Source organism: Accipiter gentilis, chromosome 14 (assembly GCF_929443795.1).
Source record: "Accipiter gentilis chromosome 14, bAccGen1.1, whole genome shotgun sequence".
NCBI lineage: Eukaryota > Metazoa > Chordata > Aves > Accipitriformes > Accipitridae > Astur > Astur gentilis.
Genome location: NC_064893.1, coordinates 31,506,108 through 31,529,365, shown reverse-complemented (window position 1 = coordinate 31,529,365; position 23,258 = coordinate 31,506,108). Strand labels below are relative to the sequence as shown.

The 23,258-nt window shown below is 45.5% G+C and overlaps 1 protein-coding gene across 1 annotated transcript in view; it reads right to left on the bottom strand.

Moving 5' to 3' along the window:
* COL20A1 (collagen type XX alpha 1 chain) overlaps positions 1–23,258 on the bottom strand; it is a 52,316-nt gene that overhangs the window by 5,842 nt on the left and 23,216 nt on the right. The window contains exons 19-34 of the mRNA XM_049816595.1: positions 18,276–18,418; positions 17,454–17,583; positions 17,106–17,162; positions 14,282–14,320; positions 12,569–12,707; positions 10,695–10,837; positions 10,201–10,310; positions 9,253–9,411; positions 7,147–7,224; positions 6,425–6,511; positions 4,188–4,241; positions 3,108–3,203; positions 2,555–2,608; positions 2,153–2,206; positions 1,761–1,814; positions 219–290 (exon numbers count right to left, since the gene is read on the bottom strand). Of these exons, the coding sequence (XP_049672552.1) occupies positions 219–290; positions 1,761–1,814; positions 2,153–2,206; positions 2,555–2,608; positions 3,108–3,203; positions 4,188–4,241; positions 6,425–6,511; positions 7,147–7,224; positions 9,253–9,411; positions 10,201–10,310; positions 10,695–10,837; positions 12,569–12,707; positions 14,282–14,320; positions 17,106–17,162; positions 17,454–17,583; positions 18,276–18,418 (1,469 nt within the window). The remainder of the gene's footprint in view (positions 1–218; positions 291–1,760; positions 1,815–2,152; positions 2,207–2,554; positions 2,609–3,107; positions 3,204–4,187; positions 4,242–6,424; positions 6,512–7,146; positions 7,225–9,252; positions 9,412–10,200; positions 10,311–10,694; positions 10,838–12,568; positions 12,708–14,281; positions 14,321–17,105; positions 17,163–17,453; positions 17,584–18,275; positions 18,419–23,258) is intronic.

The window sequence follows — 23,258 nt, the reverse complement described above, 5'->3', positions numbered from 1 at the left end:
ATGAATCTAAAGAGAGCAAAGGGAGCTGGGATTTGTTAAATGCTTTATCAACAGTTAAGTAGCCTGGGCTTCGCATATCCAGACATCTCCTTAAGAAGGACGAGTGTGAATTAAAACTATTCTTTAGACTCTGAGGGAGAGCTGCTGTGGGAACAGCTTGTTTCCACTCAGTTATTTCATGCCTTGGCCTTCTTTGAGACTCAAAAGCAGAAACTTACTGTTGGCCCAACGTCACCCGGAGGTCCCTTCTCTCCACTGCTGCCTCGGGAGCCCGTCACTCCTTGGAAACCCTGCAGACATTATTTACAAGACACAGATATAATTCCAGTTACTTCCTAACTTTCCTCTTTTTCTGTTCAAGGCTGATGACTCCTTACAGCTCCAGGAGCACCAGCAGTTTGAGTTTAGAGGACTCTAGCAAGGGCATTGTAGCCTTAAGGTTTATGTCAGGACCCTGTCCAGCCATGAGTCCAATGTTAAGAGTATATCGTGTATGAGTCATATTCACATCATTTCCTATTACTGTCTCAACTACTGTCAAGCCAGCAAAGCTGAATTTTGCCAACAAACAGCAATGTGTTTTTTACCCTACAGACTTTAGATCCTTCATTATATATTCAGATTTAGAGATAGCCCAGAGGAAAACCCTTTTCTTCAACCTCCTAATACCATGCTGTTGTTTTCTTTTGCCTCTAAGACCTGTGTTTGCCTCTAATACTCTCCAACAGTAACAGCAGCTCAGAGAGTGGTAAGTGCCTTCTTTGGTCATCTCCTCTTTGTGAAGTTTCTGTGCTCTTTGGAGCCATAAAGGGAAGAAAAAAATAAGCCAAAACCAACCAGTAGGAATACTCCCTTTTATAATTTTCCAGCTATTACTTTTAAACTCAATAGAGATTAAAAACTCTTCTGGTCAGTGAAAATGAAAGAAATCTTCAAGGCAGCACCAGAACAGCTTTCAGAGCTTGCTCTAAAGTCTACAGTGCTTTCCTTGTATTTAGAAAGCTGTGGCTCAACCCTGTTGGCTGCACATCTTCCCAGGATGAGCAAGTCAAAGTTACGAGCTGAATTCAACCTTAGTTCCCATAAATACCTAACTTTAGCACAACTCCTGTGGGGTCTGATGCAAAGACAGCAGTGAGCAATCTCCATCGTACACTATTCAGGACTGCCAAATTCCTTATAATTCAGCAGTGAGAATCAGTAACTATCAGGTCCACCACCCACCATCTAAAACCAAATTTGTTTCAGTTTCCCATGTAAAGTGAAGTGTACCTGTTTCACAGAACTTGGAAGAGCTGTGGTGCCTTGAAATAAGCAGATGGATTTAAATCAACAGATCTTAAGGTTCTGCTATCCCGGGCACAACAGAGTGCAAATTCACCTATCTACGTACAGCCCTGGCAGCAGATATTGGAAATGGGGGGGGGGGGGGGGGGAACTTTCACAGCTACTTGCATCCTCCAGCTCCTGCTGATTTCAGTCTAGCAAGCCCATATAGCTCAAACTCAACCAACAGTTGAAAAACAGTAGAACCAGGAAAGCAAAAATAGCAAACTAAGCATCTCCTTGCTGGGTCAAAGCTTCCCCAGAACTTGCCAGAAGCAGCCAAGGTTTTTCTTCTTACACTGAGGGTGGCAGGGAAAGTGGACATCTGTACAATGTGCCGAGTATTCCCTGTGATACCCTGAGAAGGGATCTTGCCGTGACACCTCTGGGTGAGGAAGAGATTTCGATTTGTATCACTCATGGTGAGTACTCACCCTTGGTCCAGGAGGTCCTGGAGGCCCAGCTGTGCCTTCTAGTCCCCTCACCCCCTGCAAACCCAAATCCAGTCATTTATTAACGAGAAGATTCAAAGAGACCTAGTAAGCAGTGAAGTGGGTTTTCCATGTGCTGCTTTTAACAGGAGCTTGCTAGGAATGGGTAAAAAATGCATCTGCCAAGCAAGAAAGAAGGGTGGCACCTGATCAAAATCAGCCAAATCTGAGATGACCCCCTTCCCCACCCCCCCAGTCCCTCTGGCTTTGCAAAAAGACCATTCTGTTAGGCACTGAGTGCATTAGGAGAGCTGGATGTTTCAGGTCTCTGCTGGTTTACTCACAGCAGAATTTTAGGCACACACGCATGAAAACCCAGAGGTGGGGTATTTTACCTTTGCACCTTGAAGACCATCCCTGCCTGGAGCTCCCTGCACACCAGGAATGCCCTGTAAATCAAAATTGCTGAGTAAAGTTGGCATCTGATTATCATTGCCCTAATTCATCTTGTAACAGGGGACATAAGAAAAAGATGGAAGAAGAAACAGAATTATCCATCAGAGCAATCACTGTTATCCCACCTCTAATTCCATTATATCTAGCTTCCAGATAGGTCTGTCTTTCTTGCATCAACTGACTCAGTTTCCCTTGGGAAAGCAATGACGCTCCACAATAAAGGACTGTTTCCAAGCAGACAACAGTAACAACTCTATGGCTTTTCCATCTTGCTTAAAGTAGTTACTGGGAAAAATGGGCAAATCTTTGAGACAATTAGAAAGAATGGTGTCTACCATTACCTGCATGCCAGGACTTCCAGTGTCTCCTTTCTCTCCTTTAATTCCCGGTGGTCCCTTGAATTAAAACAGAAGCAGATAGTTAGGCACGCTGCAGCATCCTTTAAGGCAGACACCATCCTGCTGCTCCACATCCACGTCCCAGGTCACTCCTGCTCTCTGTGGTGCTGCAGAGTACTTTACAGCCCCGGCATGTGCATGGGGATTCTGCCATCCCAGACATGCACGCAGCAGCCTCCACCTCTACTCCTTGCCAAATAATGATGATCATCTCAAAGAAAAATGCCTGAATACTCCACTGGGCTGTTTTCATTAAAGGCGCATTAGGGAGAGTCTGGACAAAAGCAGTCTTTTGCCAGAATGACTAAGTGCAGGGCCTCATCAGCATGAAAAAAATGATCATCATCTCTCTCTAGTGCAGCTGTCCAGCTGTTAGTAAGGATGATGTAAATAAATAGATCACATTTGCAGGGCTTTATTGAGACACCCGTTTCTGAGACTTGTTCTAGCTGCAAAGAGCAAGTGACAAAAAAAGGTAATGGAAGAGATCACATACCACAGGACCCTGAACCGTGATTCCTTGGGAACCTGGAGAGCCTTGTTGGCCACTAGGACCCTCTGGCCCTACTTGTCCAGGTGGGCCTGGTTCACCCTAAAGCCAAATACATGAAATCAAACATAAGGAAAGAAAGCAATTAGTGCCTGCTCTTTACATGGGCTGCACTGCACAACCTGGGTCAGCATGAACCGTCTACGGTATTCGAGATGAAGTCAGGACAGTGAGGAGATCTCTAGTAACCTCGTCTGCCTTTGCCCTTTAGGTCCAAGGTTTTGGTGCATGTTTCACAGAAGACAGCAAAGCTGGAGGTGGTGCTTTGCAAAGCACAATTCACCTTCCCAAGCAGCGGGTCATCCCTGTTATTCAAGGTGGCCAGAGAGCAAAGGGAAATGTTCCTTATCCCATGGCTGAGATCTGCATCCATTCTCATTCCTTCCCCAAAATCTTTCCCCCGTAACCATGCTGCTTTCCCAGATGTTATCCCAAAGAAGGGGACCGATAATCTGGTCTGGCTCTGCCCTGCGTTGATCAGTGGAGCAGTGAATGTTTGCACCAGGGCTTGCCCCCATCCCCAGGTTTTGGGGATTGAGACCCAGCCGTTCCTTTTGCTCACCTCAGGGCTGCACCTGAAGGCTTTGTGTGGTTCTTGCTCTGCTTCGGTCCTCACGCTGCTCTGCCCCAGCGCATTACCACTCTGTCTGGTTTGGAGGCTTGGCAGCCAGAACAAGCAGAGTACAAAGACTGCCCATTTTCCAGCAAGGCTGCTTTCAGAGAACATTGCTGACCACATTCATTGCATTAATTCAGCGCAATCAGGCTCATCATCTCAAATTCCAAATCCCAACTGAGCACTTAATTAATAATAAGTGATCCCATGCCCCTCAATGCGTCAGTCCTTAAGGGTCTGTTTGGGCTCTGCTTGGTGCAGTGAGACAACCCCCAGCCTAAGGAGCCCAGTTCAGACCAGGAATGAACAGATCCAGTTGCACTAAGAGAGGATTCTGCACTCCAGAATCGTTCCTCTGACACAGCTTGAAGCAAGCAAAGCCAGAGGCAGTGCTGAGTATCAGGACTCACCTTGGGTCCTGGCTCGCCCTGCTCCCCTTGAGGTCCTCTCCTCCCAGGGCTGCCCTGCCCGTAGGACACAAAAGTGGTGTTATGAATATCATGATCTCTATTGCAGTGTAACCAAGAGCCCAGGGGACTGAAGTTGGTGCATTTTGCTGGGCACATTAAAAAATGTTTCCTGCCCCAGAGAGCTCGCAACCAACGGAGACAAGAAGAAAACGAATCAAGTCATCCAGCAAATGTGGAAAAGGGGAGAAGAGGGGAACAGCACAGCCCCTCCGTGACAGGCGGTGGGTACACTGCGCTCACCCCCGGCAGGGAGAGATGAAGTTTCAACCTGTTCAACCTCTTCCCTCCAACTCCCCCAGCAAATCCATGCTGAGGCAACATCACGTATGAACGTGGAAACACACTCGAGAAGAAAAAGAAGAGGCGCTCACGTTTACAACCCTTTGGGACTATGTTGGGTTTTGTAATATCATCCTGAGAGAACAGACACGTGCTGAGATTGGGGACAGCAACCAGCTCTGGGGAGACCTGGCTTAACTCTGCACCACTGCTGGATGGAGAGAAGAAACCAATCTTCTGGCATGAACCAATATCGTGTGAACTTTTGACATCTTAATCTGAAAGTTTCTTCTCCTGAATCTAAAAAAACAATGGATTTGAATTAAGCAGCACAGGCAGGGAGCTTTGGGAAAGGTGCTTTCAGAAGTGCCCAGAAGCTCATTTCAGAAGTCAGCTGGACCTGGTCAAAAACACTCATTAAGAACAGTGATAAATACAAGGTGGGACATAGTCTTGCTAACTGGAGTTTTAAAAATAGCAATGAGTGCTCTTGTAACTGCAGGAAATTACCAAGGGTTTAGTGGTGTGAGGTTATGTGTCAAAACTGTATTTTCTTCTAATGCTTAAAAGAGTCCTGCTCTTTAAAGAGTCGTACTGCGGAGATGTTTAAACCACAGGGCAATGCAAGCTGGTAATTATGCACTTAGGATATTGAAGCAAACTGTGATAGTGGAGTGTACTATGTAATTAAACTTCCACCGGAGTGAACACGTAATTACTCTGCAATGAGGTACTGTTCCTTGCAAAGCATGGAACTGAATTCACAGTTGAACCAGAGTAATGCAGGAGGTGACCTGAAACCTTTTCACTTGAGAAAGGAGACCAATTTTTTTAACAGTTCTTTTCCAGGAGAAAAGCACCTGGAGTGGCTGAAATGGGGTGCTGTGGACAGGTTGTCAGGTTTTGGCTGCCTTGTGCAAATAAAATGGTTTTCCCCAAACTTCCAAAGAGCAAACTTTTTTGATAACTGCTTCCTGGTGTTTAACTGGAATATTTTCTCCTGCCATTTAAGCCCATGGTGACTCTCCTGCATTGGTAATGGATAGGGAAAATACTGCATTTGCCCTTTATCTCTAGGCATGTTGCATACTTAATGACTGTTAGCACTCCCTCCCCCCGCCCCGTTTCCTCCAGGGTTTTCTTGCAGGACACATTCAGTGTAAAGAGAGAGAGCTTTGGGAACAGGCAGGTTTGCAAAGTCTCCCCTTTCTCTTTATACTGCCCACCCACCCAGACACTTATAAGGCTCCTGCTTAACACAGAAACCAGATAGGAAGGTTTCGTGGTGGGTTTTTTTTTTTTTTTTCATTTACAAAGAGTTTCAGAGCCTCCAATCCATGAAATCTCTGCAGGCACCGAGGGTGACCCGTCCTCCTCTCCTAAGAGGATTAACGTGGCACCAGGAACTGCTCAGCCTGTTCCCAGCTGCAGCTGTTGCGTTGCCAACTCACCATCTCCCCATTTCATCTGAAATCTGAAGAGCACCTCAGCCTTGCCCTGGCACGAGGAGGACATCAAAGCTCCCTAAGATCGGACGAGGGGAAATGGCCTCAAGTTGCACCAGGGGATGTTTAGATTCGATATTACGAATAATTTCTTCACCGAAAGGGTTGTCAAGCATTGGAACAGGCTGCTCAGGGAAGCGGTTGAGTCACCATCCCTGGAGTTATTTAAAATACATGTAGACGTTGCGCTTAAGGACGTGGCTTAGTGGTGGACTTGGTAGCATTAGGTTAACGGTTGGACTCAATGATCTTACAGGTCTTTTCTAACCTAAATAATTCTAGGTTTCTAAAACCCTGTGAAGCCCCAGGAGCGTTATCCTCATGCCTGGCATGCCCAAACAACATGAAGCAGCACCAGTGTGTGCAATATACTGGTTGGAAGGGTGAACTTACAGGGGGCCCTGGAGGTCCTGGCAAGCCCGGGCGGCCAGAAGTACAAGAGCAGGCAGGAGCTAAGGTAGGGCAGGTCTCCTCATCCCTCTGAAACAAAAGCAAGCCAAAGTGGCATGAGCAGCAGCGTAGCAAGAGCAGGATGGATCACAGTTAATGTCTTCAGTGTTTCAAAATTCAGTCTTTCAGTTGGAGAGAAGCAGAATTTTTCTCTACTCCACTGAGAGATTTCTGTGAGCAGCTGAGCAGTTTATTTTTCTGTCAAATAACAAGGTTAGACAAAAAATATGAACCGGCCGTGCCCGAAATTTGTGTAACACATACTGGAAGATAATTTTCTCCTTGCTAATTATTCATACACCCCACAAAGCACCTTTCTGTGTTGAAAAGAAAACTTGAAAGGAAGAGCAGGGGGGTGTTGTGACTCAGGGCTGAGGTGGCAGCAAAGCCGTAGGACTGTCAGGACTGCTGTCACAGATGAGGTCATGACAGGAGGGATATACACTGCACTGGGATGTGGAGTTTTCTTTCCTTTTGAAGCAAACGCAGTTTTGTTCACTTCACCAAGAACCACACAGCAGTTATTCGCAAGAGAAGAGGAAAAAAACCCCATGGTTTCCCTCTTGAGTCTATGAAAATCATTTGCAGTGTCAGTTCAGTGCCATGGACTTGTTCCATCATACCCAGCTTCATGTCAGTTAGCAGAGTGGTCCCTCTTGTCTTACCAGTGCAGGGAGATCACAGCATCTGTCTTCCTCTGCCCCTACACTGCTGCACATGATCTGCAAAGACTGCAGCTGGAACTGTGGAAAAAAAGAGAGTTTGACAAGAAAATAGCATTGGCATACATGGTCCATCACCAAATCTCATGACATTCAAGTGCTAAAAATAATCTTCATCGATGATTTGACACAACTTCTCCATGTGGTCCTAACTATAATTGTGCCCCCAAAAGCCACAACGTGAAAAGTACCCCTGGGCATTGGGTGTTTTCCAAGCCCTCAGGTCTCTGCGTCTTGCTAAGCAAGTCAACAAGCGGCTTCACACCAGCAAAAGTCTCCCATTTACTCACAAACCTGCAATAGCGGGCAGGTTCTCAAGTAATTGGGCTTCAGCCTCACCAAAATGTGAAAGCAAACTTTGCTTTGCTCCCCTTAGGGCCATGGAGATAAGAGTGGCAGCAGCATTTCCCAGGACAGAGGTGATCCCCTCCCAAGAAACCCCAACCTGTCTCTCTCACCACATCCCTCACAACTGCCACATCTTCCCGTTCTGATTAGCAAAGGAGCACACACTGCACAAAGCCAAATCAAAATAATGAGGCAGAGATTTTTTTTTCTTTCCTTGACACCATTTCTCATCGGTTTTTTTTCTTCCACTCCATGCATTTAACAACAAGCAAGCTGTACAGCCCAGGGAGTGTGACATGCAGCACACAGATATAGATAAGCCCTGTAGATCAAGCGGCATTTAAAGATATCTTAAATTAAATAAGGTTCCACAATAACCAGTAATGAGACACTCTGTCTTCTCAAGGGCAGCAGAGCCGTGGAAGACGTGAAACTTTGCTGAGCTTGAAAGGCAATGGGAATAGGGATGGCATGAAGCTGTTCATTACTTAGCTAGAGCTGTCTAGCTAAGCTGCTAGCAGGGAGAATTTGGGAGGGACAAGGAGAGCACAGATTCCTGCTTGTCAGCCACAGGCTTGTAGTCAAATTGCCACAGAATTTATTTAGGAAATAAGTAAATACTGCTTGAATACCACCGTCCCCCGGTTTGTTATACAGCTGACCCCATATCTTACAGGCAATCCCAGTGTCCACTTTTTTCCTGGTATATCCCAGACATCTGCTTCTCTCTTTGCGGTTGAGGAGGCATAGGAGACAAACTGGTTTTACTGTGCTGCTTTGAGGCAAGGGAAGTTGTAAATCAACTGATGTGTTGTTTTCCCCTGGACTTCTAGATCTAAAAGCAGAGCCAAGGAGTAAAAGCTTCACATGGGTCACGAATGATTTTCGACAGTCCTGCTAGCACGTAGCGAGTGATGAACTTGCCCCTTATTCTGCATGTATTTAACGCTCCTGGTTTGTGCAGTAAACGTGGCAACAGACTGCCAGGCAATGGCATACATGGGTGGGTTTGCCCTTAGGACCAGGCACTGGGCTGTCACAGGGAATGACACCGAGTCCACGCTTTCCCTTATTCTTTCCTCTTACAGGGAGCGGGCTCTCGGCAGTGCTGTGCAATGCCGTAAGGATATACCAGCTGGCTGGCACTGAGTGTTCGGGTTGGGTTTTTTTCGAGTAGCAGCTGACAAAGAGCTTATATACTGATGATTGTTTTCCTATCATCTACATGCAGATAGGCAAGCCCAAACACGCTGGAGACTGAGGCACATCCAGCCCTGTTGCCTTCAGTCACCGGCATTTCCCGATATCACTCGGCGGGGGCTGACGTGCACAATCTTCCCTTGCAGAAGCAATTCGCAAACCCTCCTGTCTGCTTCAGCATTTTAGTGCAGGATCTGTGCTCCCCCGGTCCCCAGACGATGCAGCCAGCCGAAGGCACCTCCGGGACACGTTCGTGCTGCTGCCTCTGATCACAGACCTCAGACAGAGGTAGGAGGCGAGGGGGAGAAACACCGCGCTAGGAAAGCTCATTAAAATCGCAGAGATCAGCGGGATCAGGACACGGTCGTGCGTCACGGCAGCGTTCGGAGGCATTCGGAGCGAGAATGATGCGAGACGGCACTCCTCTCCATCTGCCCACCCTCGCCAGCTCCAAATCGAAGCCCCGCCGCTCTCCGACAGCACGCACCGCTGGGGACTCACCGACGCAGACCCGCTCCTGGGTCCTCTGGTCCTCGTCACTTTTCCCAGCATGATGAAGCCGGCGGTGGAGATGCTGCCGACGGTGTTGATAGGTTTCTCCGCTATTTTCTTACAGTCCAGATAGAGTTGGATCTTGAAGTGGCTCACGGCCACGTGCACCTGGGCAGCAGGTGGAAAAGAGGCGGGTTGGAGCTCCGCGATGAGATGAAGGAGTCTTTTTAAAGACAGTAATGCCTTCTGCCCAATTCCCAGACTGCTGCTGTTACTGGTGGTGTGTTTTTAATGAGCAAATGCTTCAAGGGGGCTCAGGAATAAGTTTCAGTATGTGCTGTCTGCTGCGCAGCACCACACTTTTCCCTGATGGTCCCCTCACCCCTCCTTGGGAGAAGCCTTTCTGGAGCTGTAGTATTAAATAATTCAGTTTTCAGAACTAGCTGAATAATGAAACTGCCTACTGATAGAAAGTGCTTCTTGCTCATTTGAGTGGAATACCTTTGCTCTGAGGACATAGACGGCCAAAAAAGACCCCTGTTATGAGTGATAAGATGGTTTTTGCACAAGGCTGGATTTTTTTTTTTTCCCTTCCTTCCAGCACTAAATGGTCACCAAAATCCCAAATTCTAAAAAAAATGTTTGATTTTTCAATTTTTCCTGATTATTAAGACCTAACACACACACACCACACCCCCACACCCCCTCAGTTTTGGAGTTCCTGGGGAGAAAGGGAAGCAATCAATATATGGAAACCATATTTTGAACACAGGATGAACCTCAATTCTTTACAATTATAAACTACAACATATCAAATAGGTTTGCCAGTTCCCCAGCAACTCAGATGCAAAGCCTTTGTATAATCACTCCTCACTTTGAACAATACACATTGATGGCACAATACTCCCAGACTGGAGTGAGACTGTGAGCCACATTTCTCCCTTTCTTGATAAGGACCTTATGGAAGCTCCCATAGAATATCTTCTTCACTTCCTGCTGGTCAAAGGAGACTTCCTGTAAATCAGCCTTGTAGTCATGATTGAAATAGGTCAAGGATTTCTTACTGGCTACAGGGAAAATAGGACAAATGACAGCTTAGAATTAAAAGAGAAATTGATTTCACCCACATATGAACAACAGTAAATAAACAGGCTTAAACATGGTGAGAGACTCCAGGTGTTATTATGAAATTCTTCAAAACAATGGAAAAGAAAAAGAATATGTAAAACTAAAGAATATGTTACAAGTAGAATAAAAATGAAAATCTGTCTCTTACTTGCACTAGGCAGTACTTAAAATGCAAGGTTGGCAGCAACAGCAAAGCTTCCCAAAAAACTGCTGCCGTACAACAAAAACATTAAAACTTTCCAAGTGAATGCCCAAATGAGTTCTGCTGCTCGCAGAAATGTATGCAAATACCTGAATTCAACGTATTCAACAAGAAACCTTACGGTCAAGGTTAACACCGAGAAGGGGCTGGAAGTCCTCATCTGTTATTTGCCACACAGCGAAGGGCTCCTTGGGGGTCTCGGGCAGGAGGCGCAGGAGGATGCTGATGGTGTGCTCGGGTGGGATTGCAAAGAGGTGGACATCGCTGGAACGAGACAAGCCCAGCAAGCATCAGTGGCTTCAAGCAGCGAGAGCCAGAAGACAACATCCTACAGACGGGACTCATCTGTTGTGTTTCTTGGACAGGGTGGCCTGGAAAAGCATCCCCCCCCCAGGAGCTGAAGACGATACGGCAGGAGAGAGCCTGGCCCCTGTTTTGTGTGTCCCTCTCAGGCTGTTGAAGCCTGTGCTGAGCGTTGAGCCCTCAAGGGCCTTCGCTTCGCGCCGGGGGGGTATATCCAGGTGGAGCAGTCGATGTCAGTCCATCACTGCCAGAGCTGCCTCGGGGAATGCCAAGACACAGCGAGCGCAGCCTTAATGCTTTTCAAAAGAGAGCCCAGCAGTAGCTTACAAAACATCCCTGCCAGGCTCCAAAACACTCCCCCAGGTCTCCTGTTTAAGAAGGAGGAATGGTCGTCGTGTATCACGGGGTAAATCTTTAAGCCTTGGCAGAAATCGGTGTAAGTGCCCTTCAGGGATGAGCAGAAAGCACCCTACGGGTCCCCGCGTCCCAGCTGCAAAATGCGGGCTCAGTGCTGGAACTCGGGACCACGCAGCGATGCCTGTCAGCATCTGCTGGCACGACCCAGCTCCCTCCGCAGCCACTGCCAAACCCATCGGAGCAGAGTGGGCAGGAGCGGCAGCAAGAGGATACAAGGCAAGGAGGAAGGTCAAATTGGTTATGCCTGTAATCTGAAACAGGACACATTTGCATGGGCATATACACAACTCATCAAGCATCTTTTCAGGACTGATTCATAAATAATGCCAGGTTCTTATTTCTCTCTCTGTTTCTGAAGGAGTAATGTCCTTGGAAAGGCATATGTATCAGCTGAACAAAAGGATTTGCCCATAATTTTCTGAGTATTTAGACCAAAGAGTTCTCTGGATCTCCCCCACTCTGTTTACTCTAAGAAGCTTTGCTTCTTTAACTAAGATTAAGCTGAGCCAGTGCCTCAGTAATTAGGCTTTAAACAAAGTAACACTGAATGTCAGGAGTCAGATCATTCCTGATTTATAGTTGCAAAAAATGAGTGAGGTGGTGGGAGCTGCCTGGCATGTTTGGGACCCTGCAGAGAAGCCTCGTACGCAACGAAACAGGGTCAAGTCACAACCCAGTCAGTGGTTATTCCCTCTCACCAATAAAGACCAAGCTGCAGAGAGCAACTATGCGACAAATATTTTCTAAAGCAAAAATCTGTCTCCAAACCAGAGATGCTGGGAGAAGGGATTGAAGATGAAAATGTGACCTCAAACTGCCATCACCAAAGCGTACGTGGTTGTGGACAGAATGCCTAAAGGATGGTGCAGTGTCCAGACATAACATGATCCTTATGGCCATCACAGCAACTAACACTGCTGGAAAAAGTGATTTTGTAAAAAAGGAAAAACCTCACTGTGAAAATGTTTGGCCACACAAAAAATATAATGAATACCCCTATCGCGTCCCCTTAACTTCTGCCTGACATATTTCCTACTCATCTTGAGGAAAGTCAGAGGTTAATTTCTTGATATAGTCAGGAAAAATACTCTGGCATTCTTTTAAGTCTACCTATGGTTTGATTTAGCTCATCATCTTTATCATTTCATTTTGAAGTTTCCAGTGGGGCTGCATCATTCATCCACAAATCAGTGATCTTCCTTTGCTGTGAGCATAGCTAACATGTATGCGTGAGACTGATGATGATGACGACAACGGTCACAGCTCCACTCCCACCTGGTCCTCAGGGTGAGCTGAGTGTCTCTGAACAGGGTGAAGGTACGGGAACTGCTGAATATGAATGGCTCCATAGCTACGCCTTTAATGGAGGCGTATTCCTTCTCTACCAAGCCAAAAACTTCCATCATATCAAATCCTGGAACAAAGACAAACAGAAAAATAAGTGATTAGAAAAGAGTGCAAAAGAAGTGTGATTGAAGAGCAGGTAGAATTAGCCTCTAGCTAACACGGAGAAGGCAATAGGATAAAATCCCATAGAAACCCGGACACCAACAAGGCTGCGCAAACTCACAAGAAACCTGGAGTGTACTTCCTAAGTGGCAGCCAAGGCAAACAGTTTGTGTCTGTACCCTCTGTACATATTTGCTGTAATCTCCTCCTCTTGGAGAAGAGTAGACTGAGGATGGAGACTTTCACAACTGTGTTTTCAAATCTTCAGAATGAAAAACATATGAGAAAGAAGTTACTCCAACAATTTCTCCTTTTCAACTAGATGCAAAAATATTATCTTCAAAAGACATGGAATCAGTCCAGTAATTGCTAGTAGGGAGAGAGAATTATTTCTGCTCTGAAATGACTTACATGTAAGAGTCAGAAAAATTAGGAAAGACCTTTGAAATACGAGCATTTCCATTTCTCTCTATTTTCACGAGGCACCCAGGGGTGACCTGCCTTATGCGGTCTACAGAGATTCTCCCTTGACATCTCTGACATCGTCTCCCTGGCTAGTGCAGCTTCATCTCACTCTCCCAGCTCATCGTTAAAGCTCCGAGTCATTTTCTCATTTCAGTTTTCTGTTCAGTAAGACAAGATCTTGCAATTGGGATTCTTTTTTTAGTTTATCTGAGTTTGCAGCAGGCTGGGATGAAGGAGATAGCTCGTTCTTTAGCAAATGGAAAGGCTACAACTTCATTACAACACGGTGCTTTCAGTCTGGATTCCCTCACCCCTTCACCGTTCACAATCTTTTGCAGTTTCTTGGCTTGATTTTTTTATTTTGCCTGGGTATTGGTCCAGGGTGCTTGCTTTTTTTTTTTCATTTTCCAACAGTACTAGGGAGTTTGCCAAAAGTAATTACCTACTTGAGAGCCATTTATCTCTGATACAGAGTATTTCTCAGTCCCACCCATATCACAAAGCTCTTCGGGAAGGAGGTGATATCACTTTCTAACCAGGACTAATTGCTTTTTAAGTAACAAATACATACAGCAACCCCAACAGCATGAAGAGGGGTTACGGCATAGACAGGAGAAATGAGAACTTGCTACCCTAGCAAAGTCCGTACAGCCTGACTGCAGAGAGCTCTTTGGGTATCTGTAGCTCCTCTAGAGGATGCAAAGGTGATCTTGGTGATGGACTGAGTTTTTCTTAAGGAGCCTATATGAGTTAGGAATCGAAATCCTCTTGAAATTCAACAGCCGTTTGAAGCCTAGCTTCCTTAAGGCCAGTGAAAATCCTGGCATTAAGCACTAACAGCTGAGAGCAGGAGCTGGTGGAACAGCAGGGGCATAGCAATTCAGTTAGTGCAGAATACTCTTCTACCCGATAAAGGAAATTTTCCTATTTTGGTTCGCAGACTTCTCCCCTTTCCCTTAGGACAGGGAAACCATTTCCCCCCTGCTCAGCTCTTGCATATTTCTCAAAAGCCTACACCAGGTAGTGTTTTCACATTCACAGCCCGGCACCACTGGGGTTGATATGTTACTGTACCTCGTACGGAGCCTTTGGTAGAGCTGATGGTGGGGCAGGCTGTGAGAAGAAAAGGGAAAAACTGTTAGGGAAAAAAAGACGGTAGGGGATTATGGAAGCAAAGTAAATACAGTTCCTCTAGGTAGAGCAATGGAAAAACAGTGAAACAGAATATTCTAGAGCTTCTTTAGTCTTGTTTTTATATATATGGAGAGAGAGAGAAAGAGAGAATTTATGTTTATGCAGACATAAAGGTCGTTCCTTGGCTTACGCATCACAAAAATAAAAATACTGTCTTTCATCATCAAACACCTTCATGATTGCTTTCTTTTGACTAACTCACCTGGCACCTTATAACATGAAATACAAGGGAGCATCATGTTCTGCAAGTTTCTTTTTAAAAACAGGCATCAAACCACTTTTTTTTCTTTTTAAAACAGTGCTTTTACTGCAACATGCACCTTAATGGTGTTATAAGGTAAAGATAGCTGCGGTTCCAAATTTGTACCTGAAACTTGAAATACACACAGGAAAAAAAAAAAAAAAAAATGTATCTCAGCCTAAGAGTTTGGCTTTTGAACTCTTTAGGGAAACACAAAGAGTTTTGGCAAAGTTTTGCAGTTTGCCTTTCAGAAATTCCCTTGATGAATCCTCTAAGATGCCAAAGGACAGAAAGCAAAACCAGAGGAGAAAAGACTGGGATGTGAAGCTGAACATGAGGCACCATGGTTATGAGCACTTTCCATTTATAAGGCTCAGGTAAGAGGGTGTTTTAGAAAACAGAGCACGAATGCTACTTTCAATTATCTGCTGCCATGTAAATCCCAGGCCATGGATGCCAGATGGAGCTGGGACAAAGGGAATGCTTGATGCAAAATGAGAAATGTCCCTGAAAATCAAGGACACTTGACAAGATGGGCTATTTCATAAATGGTTTTCTAGGTCATCAGTATAATCGAATCTAGCAGATCATTACACTGAGGCTTCGTTATAGCCTTGCTATTGCTATTCTTGCATCAATGCCATTTCATACCTCATCAGAAAAGCAGGGCTTCCAATTTTCCATACATAACTTTTGTAAAATGTGTAAAAAATCTAAAGGGGGTGACTTACCCTCCTCAAGGCACCCAAGATTCCTAAGTCTATAGGAGTTTCAATGCCATTCTTCATGATCAAGACATACATCAAAGAAAGGGCACCCAAACCTAGTACTCTGATGGTCATGGGACTGCAGAAGCCAGGAGTTAAGCCACAAAGACCTACCAGTTGCCATGATCTCCATTATTCAACCTGATGCGTAGTTTTATGTGTACGTACTAGAATTCCTGTAGAATTGGGTATAAAACTATTGAAGGCATCTATGGAAATCAGTGAAGAAATCAGTTACTGAAACTAGAGCCTCAAAACCATCTCTTTGATCTTAACCAGCCCCTGGTCGTGGAGCAATGTCATACACCCATGATGATCTGACTTATGTCTACAAGCTATACACTGCTCTCTCCCTTCCCCTCCCAGAATCCAACCAGCTTTCCAAAGGCATTGCTCAGAATTGAAGCATGATGAAGAAAAAAAAAAGAAAAGAAAAGAAATCCTCCCAAAGTTATACAAGCAGGCTATAAACTTGCCCATTTACCAGGTATCTGACTTTCTTGTTTGGGAGTCAGGGAGCTCCTTCTGACCCTTGCCCAGACCCCAGGGTCCCTCTTGCTGTCATCCCTGGCAATCCTCACCTCCTTCCCAGGATGAAGGCACTTGGATTGCTCACAGCTCTTTGATCTGGCAATGCTCAGCTTAGGCAAAGCATATTAGAGTCAGGGTAAGGATCCTTGGCACTGGCAGTATGCACTTCTGTTTTGAAGATTTTTTTCTAGACTTTCCAGCCTAGGATTCCTGCTGTCTTGTTGTTCTCTTTGTTTTTTTGATTTTCTCCCCAGGTCCCAGGCAAATGCAGTTATTCACTATACAATAAACATTCACTCCTGCAACATCAGACCACTTTTCCCAATAATTTGGTAACATATTGGTATTTGAGTCTTTTACTGCACATCGAACAGTTTTGCCAGCATTATTGCATACCATCTCCACTTGTTAAAAAATGTTACTTTATAAAATATACAGAATTTAATATTTGTCCTATTGTTTTTTCAGTTATCATAGCCAAACAGCTATATTAAATTCTACGAGGTGACTCATCAGCCTTATGGGAGGATTGTTTTCTACTTGAAAGTTCACTGGACTTTTCCACTGTTGTCTGAATACCTATAGGTTTCCTCAATAAGCCACTTGAAAACTTAGTCTGATATGCAATTTGCTGGGTATAAACAAAAAATTTCTTACCTAATCTGCTTCATTCTTCCTTTGTGGCTTTCCCCAATACATTTTAAAACTGAAGTTTTGTTTAGAATCATTTCAAATAGACAGGAAAAGGCATTACTGCCATAATATCTGTAGTCTAATATTTGCTTCTTAACCACTTTTTATAACCCTGTTAATTCAACATTTCTTCCTAATCCATTTAATAGTTTGCTTTATATCAGCATATGAGAACATATGCTCATTAAATTTAATAAGGGACTTCAGAGGGAACTTTAATTTAAAACATGTCAACATTCCTTTTGCTCCGTTTTGGTCAAGTTGTGCGGAAATCCTCTAAAAATACTATCTAGTCATTTTACTAAGTGAGTCTGATATTAAGAAGTTGTGTGGTTTCTGGCTGTCCTTGGACAGTCCCCAGAGGCATCTGTCAAGAAATGACATACTCACTCCTGCCTGCCCTGCAGAGCCCACACGGTGCGATTTGTTATGGAAAAAAACCCAAAGCAAGACTTTATAGGAGGTGATTTACCCTCTGGCTTAGATGGAACGAATCCTCGTACGGAAGGGAATTTAGACAACGCAGGAGCTGAAAGAGAAAGCAACGCACACGTGAGCTCTGTTATTCAGGACGGAGATGCCTGGCTCGAGACCCGGGCGGTCACCAGCCCTTCCCGGTCATCCTGGAATTGCAAATAGTTCGGGGGAGGAGTGCAGAAGTTGAGGCAGAATTTTCCCTTTTCAAGGCTAGTAGTCTGCCCTGCTGAGCAAAACCCTGCCCTTGCCCAGTGCAAGCAAGGACATTGCTGCCCTGGTAGAGACTGCCTCGACACTGATGGATGGAAAGTTATGAAGAACATGCACGTGCTGATACACTTACCCGTCCGGCCTGTCGTGGACGTGCTCTCGCTCTCTCCCGTGTAGTGGATGGCAGAAAGAATCACCTTGTAGGCTCGATCAGGCAGCAGCGACTGCAGGGTCACGCTGTTGCTTTTGCCAGAAGCCATGATCTACAGTGGGGTGGAAAAAGAGCCTAACATTTGGGCAGGCTTCCCGTTCTAGCTCTTGCTTACATCCCAGAGTTACACGGAGGGGTTCTAGTGGCGAATCCTGGGACAGCGGGGCTCAGGGCAGCACCCCTGCTTAGTTCAGGCAACGGTGGAAGCAAGCCGAGGAAGCCTGGCTATGCATTGCTATCACACCGGTCATGTCCAACAGAAGAGTATTTTCTTATGTAAAGACCCCGATATTCCCCGTGCAAATGGGTCAGAAGTGCCTTGTAACATATTCCCCATGCAAATCGGTCAGAAGTGCCTTGTAACATGGTAACCAGTCTGGGTTTGGGTAGAAAATCTGGGGTTTAAAAGGTTAATATTTAACCTCCCTAACTCAGAGGGGCAGTAGGTTTATCCTCAACCCCTCTGCCTCCAAAAATTCCCCACCTCAGTTCAGGGAGGGGAGAAAGCTGCATTATTAGCAGCTTTGATGGACACAAATATCTTAAGCGCAAAGACGCCCGGAGGTCCTCTTCACAAAGCAACACACCAGCAAGTCACAGGAAGAGATTTATTTTTATACTCCTGTGAACGAGCTATCCTTATGGTAAACCTCACTGGAGTGAGCAGAGCTCCCCTGGGCATGAAATTGTCCCCATGTCCCTCTGGTCCGGTGCCTGTCACGTACAAAGGAGCTAGAGACTTACTGTTTGCTGAGCACCGGCGTCAGAAACAGGGTTGTAAGTGATTTTGTAGTGCTGTACGCGGCCATCGGGGGGGGTCCAGTGGAGCTGGAGGCTGGTGGGGGTCTCAGAGTCAATGAAGAGGTTGGTGGGTGGACTCCGGGAATCTGCAGCAGGGATTAAAGGTGAACGGCGTAAAAGGCAGGTAGTAATGTCTATAAAAAAGACCAGCAGCACTTGCTTGCAAGCCCATTTCTGAACGTTTCAGTGCTCTGCTGTGCTGTTAACCAACTCTCAGAGCAGAAGCAGTCACCTTGGGGACCAGGCAAGAGAGAAAAGAGATTCTAGAGGGATGAGGATTGCCCAAGTACAACACAGTGCAACTCAAGCATTCAGCAATTCGAAGCTTAGGACATGGGAAAAAAAATTGGAAGGGGGGAAGAGTCCTGGAAGCACAAGGAAAAGAGATCCTTTGTATACATCATGGACAAACACCAAAGGATACCCTTCATAAAGACCCAAACTGCAACTGAATTTCATCAAGGATCTGGAGACACACTGGATGACATCTTTATTGCCAATTAAACCTCGATCACTAATCAAAGTTAATCCATCATAATTTCTCATATTTTCCAGCTTTTTCTTTCTCTTTTAAAAATATTCTAAAAAACCCCAGAGCAGCCAGCACACAACAGTTCTGTCTAGCGCGTCTCACACCAACACCCACAGCCTCGAGGAGGGGATCACGTACGGTGCCTGAGCTACTCTCCCTTTTCTGGCCCTGCACTGCGACGTATGGCTGTATCCCAAACAGGTGATGGGCTGAGCCGCGGTCAGCCAGAAAAGGGTTTGCCAGAGACCGAAGCTGAGCAATTCTTAATTATGTAAATGCATTTCTTTCCCTGGGGTCCTGCTGTGTATCATACTGGACCTAGCAACGGAGGCTGTTATGCTGGCGTGATTTCTCCAAGTAGGGGCTGAGAGTCGGTAAGAAAAAAGCAGAGGGGGCTAAATCCATCCGCTGTTCAAACAAGGGGCTCGACAGTGTGGGGTCATCTGCTCCTGGAGCTTATTTCCAAGCAGTGTCTTGCTCAGCGTAAGTGTATGTGTCCGGCCTTGAACCCATGCTGGTGTGAAGACGCAGAAGCCTTGCGCAGAGCAAAGGAAGCATTTTATTCAGAAGGGACTAAAAATGATGGGTGAGCCCTAAAGACAGTCAAGGGCACACACCCAGGCTATGAGATTTCTATTCTGCGGTTTTACCTGTAAGGCTCTTCTGCCCACCCAGCAAAGTCTAGGGTGACCTTAGAGCACAGGTTAAATGAAGATCATTTGCATCTTCATTGATCCTCCTTCCCTTTTCTGTATAAAATGAGCTTACCTTTACTGAAGCTGAACCAAGATTGCTAGCAGCTGAATCAGGCTGGAGGCTGTTGCTGTGCATCACCGCAAGGTAAAGCGGAGAAGAAAACAAGTGTGGGAGGTAAAGTCACTTCAGCAGCACTATTATTAGTGCTGTGCCATACGTCTGCATCTTTGCTGGCTGCACTGGCTATTTCCTTCGGCTGAGGTAAGTGGAGGCTCTGTTTAAGTGAACTTTAAAGGGAAAGTTAGGGGAAGTCTTCTGAGTTGGGTTTATTCTGGAAAGCCCCCAGGCCCGGCAGAATTTGACGGCATGGATCTGACAGCCAAGGGAAAGGTCACCTCGTGATGCTGCCCAGGAGGAGAGAAGCATCTCTGACACAGAGGACGCCACCTGTGTCTTCGACTAACTCTTGAACCTCTCTGCTCCTCCGTAGGAGGAATCCCAGCCTGCTTGCTCTGGGGTCTAACCAGCATCACAGGCATATTTTCAAACAAAAGTAAAACCCTGGAGTCCACTTCATCAAAATAATCATCTGCAGCGATTATATAGGTCATGGTTTTCCCCTGGCTGCCATGGGTTGAAGCTTCTTCCCCACATTTCAATCCTTTTTATTTGCGATGTATGCTCTGTTAGGCAGAGCTCACTGAGGAGCTGGATCAAGAACTTGAAGACATTTATCGGCCCCAGGCTGGAGATGCTGCTGGCACAGCTTAGCTAGAGCAACAGGGCACATAAGCACTTTGTAATCCACTTCAGTGCAAAGTCAGCCAGGGCGGCTCAGCCCAGCTTCAGCAGCAGTTCCCATCCAAACTGCTCTCTAGTTCTTTGCACAGAAGAGGATGAGACACGCTCACGTGCTCTGCCCCAGTGGCAAAAACTTCCAAGAGACACTGTCTGAGCAGATGGGGAGGAGTAACATTGTCAAATTTGGGAAGATTTTCCCGAGTCCATATTTACTAATTTTTGTCTCATCTTGCCTAAGCTGTGGGACTCCTTTCATGGCCCCACCTCTGTGGTTCTTATTCTGATGGACCAACAGACTACATGGGCTGTCCTACTGCAGCCTGGTCCATTTGTCCCTCTGCCTGGAAGAGCCCATGTTAGCAGAAAATTGAGATTCAGAAACACACCTGGGATATGGTGGCTTAACACAAAACCATTTCTCCGCTGAGCCTGGGACACAATGCAACTTCACTTTAAACTCCTGGGTAGGATTTGAGCTAAGTTGAGCAAGGATGGAGAGCAATACCTAACCATTTATGGTGACAGCATATTTCAACTGACAGCTTCAATAAATTGTTATACTGCTGAAATTCAGTTATATAAAAAAAAATACCTTAAAGGGCTGCCCTTGCATCCAGGTTCCCAAGTCATGTCACAGCCTTTTTGCTGTGGGGAGAGTCCCTGTGTCACCGTGGACTGCTAACATGTCCTGCAACCCTCATTCACATCACTCAATCCTGGAAACACTGTGGCAAAGAGAGACCCCAATATCCTTGTCCTTCAGAACAAGCAGGTGACTGTTTTATTTTGTTCGAGCTCCTTTTCCTTAGCCCGGATGAAACAACTTCCCCTCAGTACAAGAGACGTCACTGTCTGCTTCTCAGCAGGATCAAAAGCCACCCCTTCCAGCATCTTCTAAGGATTATTGCTCAGCAACACCTCCGTGTCCCAGGAGATTCCCAAAGAGCATCTTCCACACTCCCACTAGCTTGCGTGAAAGGTTTATATCTGTTTGAAGTATCGCTAATGTTGTTTATTAATATGACAAATGATCATCGGGTAGAGCCTTTGGTCAAGGATAAGGAGTTTGTTACACTTGACAATTTATAGTAACGTACTGAAAGGAGAGCTCTTAAACCAAATGAGACTTCAGTCTAAATATAACAGAGAAACAAGAAGAAACATCAGAACTACGTTTAAGCATACGGTAACAACTTTGTTACCCGTGGTAAATAGATCAGTGCGCTTTTGTTCCTGCTCTGCTTCTTGGTAAGTCTGCAGAGAAAGGTTTGCTTGTCTGGGTTACCGAAAAATAATCCTAAACTTTTCCTTTTTTTTCTCTAGCTGAGACTAAGAACTGAACAAATACCACTGGCACCATGCATTTTGTGACAACTAAAGCACTCCTTTTGGCACCAGGTTTTTGCTTGGGTTTCAGGCTCGTGTAAATTAAGGCAATGGCAGGGAGGGACCAGACTGATGGAAGGAGAGAGGGGGTTGTCAGCCCCCCCGCACTAGCACAGCAGCGGGGAGGGGTGCCCTCCTCCTAGAAGGATGCCCAGACCACCTGGCACTGGTTGTGGGAACGAAATTAAGGTATCGTCTCAGTTATTTATGTTGCAATGATCTCACTCCACGTAAATAGTTAAATATTCAAATAAATAATAATAATTTTTTAAAAAGGCTGAGCACCTGAGTTTTTTCAGCTACACATCTTAACTCCAAAAGTAATTTTGACTCCCTCTTGCTCTCTCTGAATATTTAATTACACCATTACAGCTTAAACACTAAGTGCTAAGCTAGATAAGAAGATAAGGGGCCTGCACCATATCACTGCCTCCAACTTTTGTTCCTTTTCCAGCTAAAGCTTCAGCTGTTTTAAGTTGAGTTCATAAAGACATTGGGGATAAATCTCAAACCATAAGTTTGAAACAAATTTTCTTCCTATCAGGAAGAGGAGAAACGTCATCCCAAGCCTACCAAATGACACATGACAGCGATGAATGGGTTTGGTTTCTAGAAGAGGATGACGTTTCTGATGACCTGTTGTCTGTGAGGGACTGGTGTCTGCAGGGTCCCTTGAGTATAACCCACTCGGCTTTGAAATGGGTGTTTCAGGTGGGGTGAGGGGGATTAGTGGTCCTGAATAAAATGAACTTTCTGTTCTCATCTCCTGCCCAGGGGAAGAACATGGTTCCATTTCACAAAACCAGCATGCAAAGAGCGTTGCTCTGACCTGGCATTTTTTTTCCCCTTAACCTTCAGAGCAGAATGTATTCTGGGGAGGATGAAGGACAGGGAGAAAAGCTTGTGTTATCAGTGCTTCCTGCTGAGTTTCACTTCAGCCACTGCCCTTAAACTTCAGTGTTTCTTGCAAAGTCTACTGAGACATTTTTAGAAAAACTTTGTGGCTTGACCTATTCCTATATAAGAGGATGTTGCCAAGAGAGGAAAAGAGAAAAGCAGTTATGAAAGAAGAGTGGTTTCTCAACCTCCCCTAACATGTACTTTCCGTTTTGTTTAGCACAGCCTGATCACTGCTATTCACTGGGCTGCAACCCAAAGTCTGCCATCCTGAGGAGAACTAGATAGCTTTCATCGGTGTTCCAGCCCCCCGAATTTCATTTTACAATGAAAATTAGGGTGGAGAGGGCTCAAAAATCAAACCAAGGGTTTGGGGTTGTCCAGATAACAGAAGAGATTGCCGTGCCCTAGGTGAATGAGTTACCATTCGCCAGCTCTGACATATAGACAGACCCTGTTGGACATCCTAACCACCTGTAATTGCACAGCACAAGATGGTACCTTTTGCTTGAAACAGTAAAGGTTTGAAGTATACCACATCCCAGAATTTTCCAGAGTCCTGCCTAGTGCCACGTCTTCCCATACGTCCATTGCACAAGCTTTATTCAATTTGT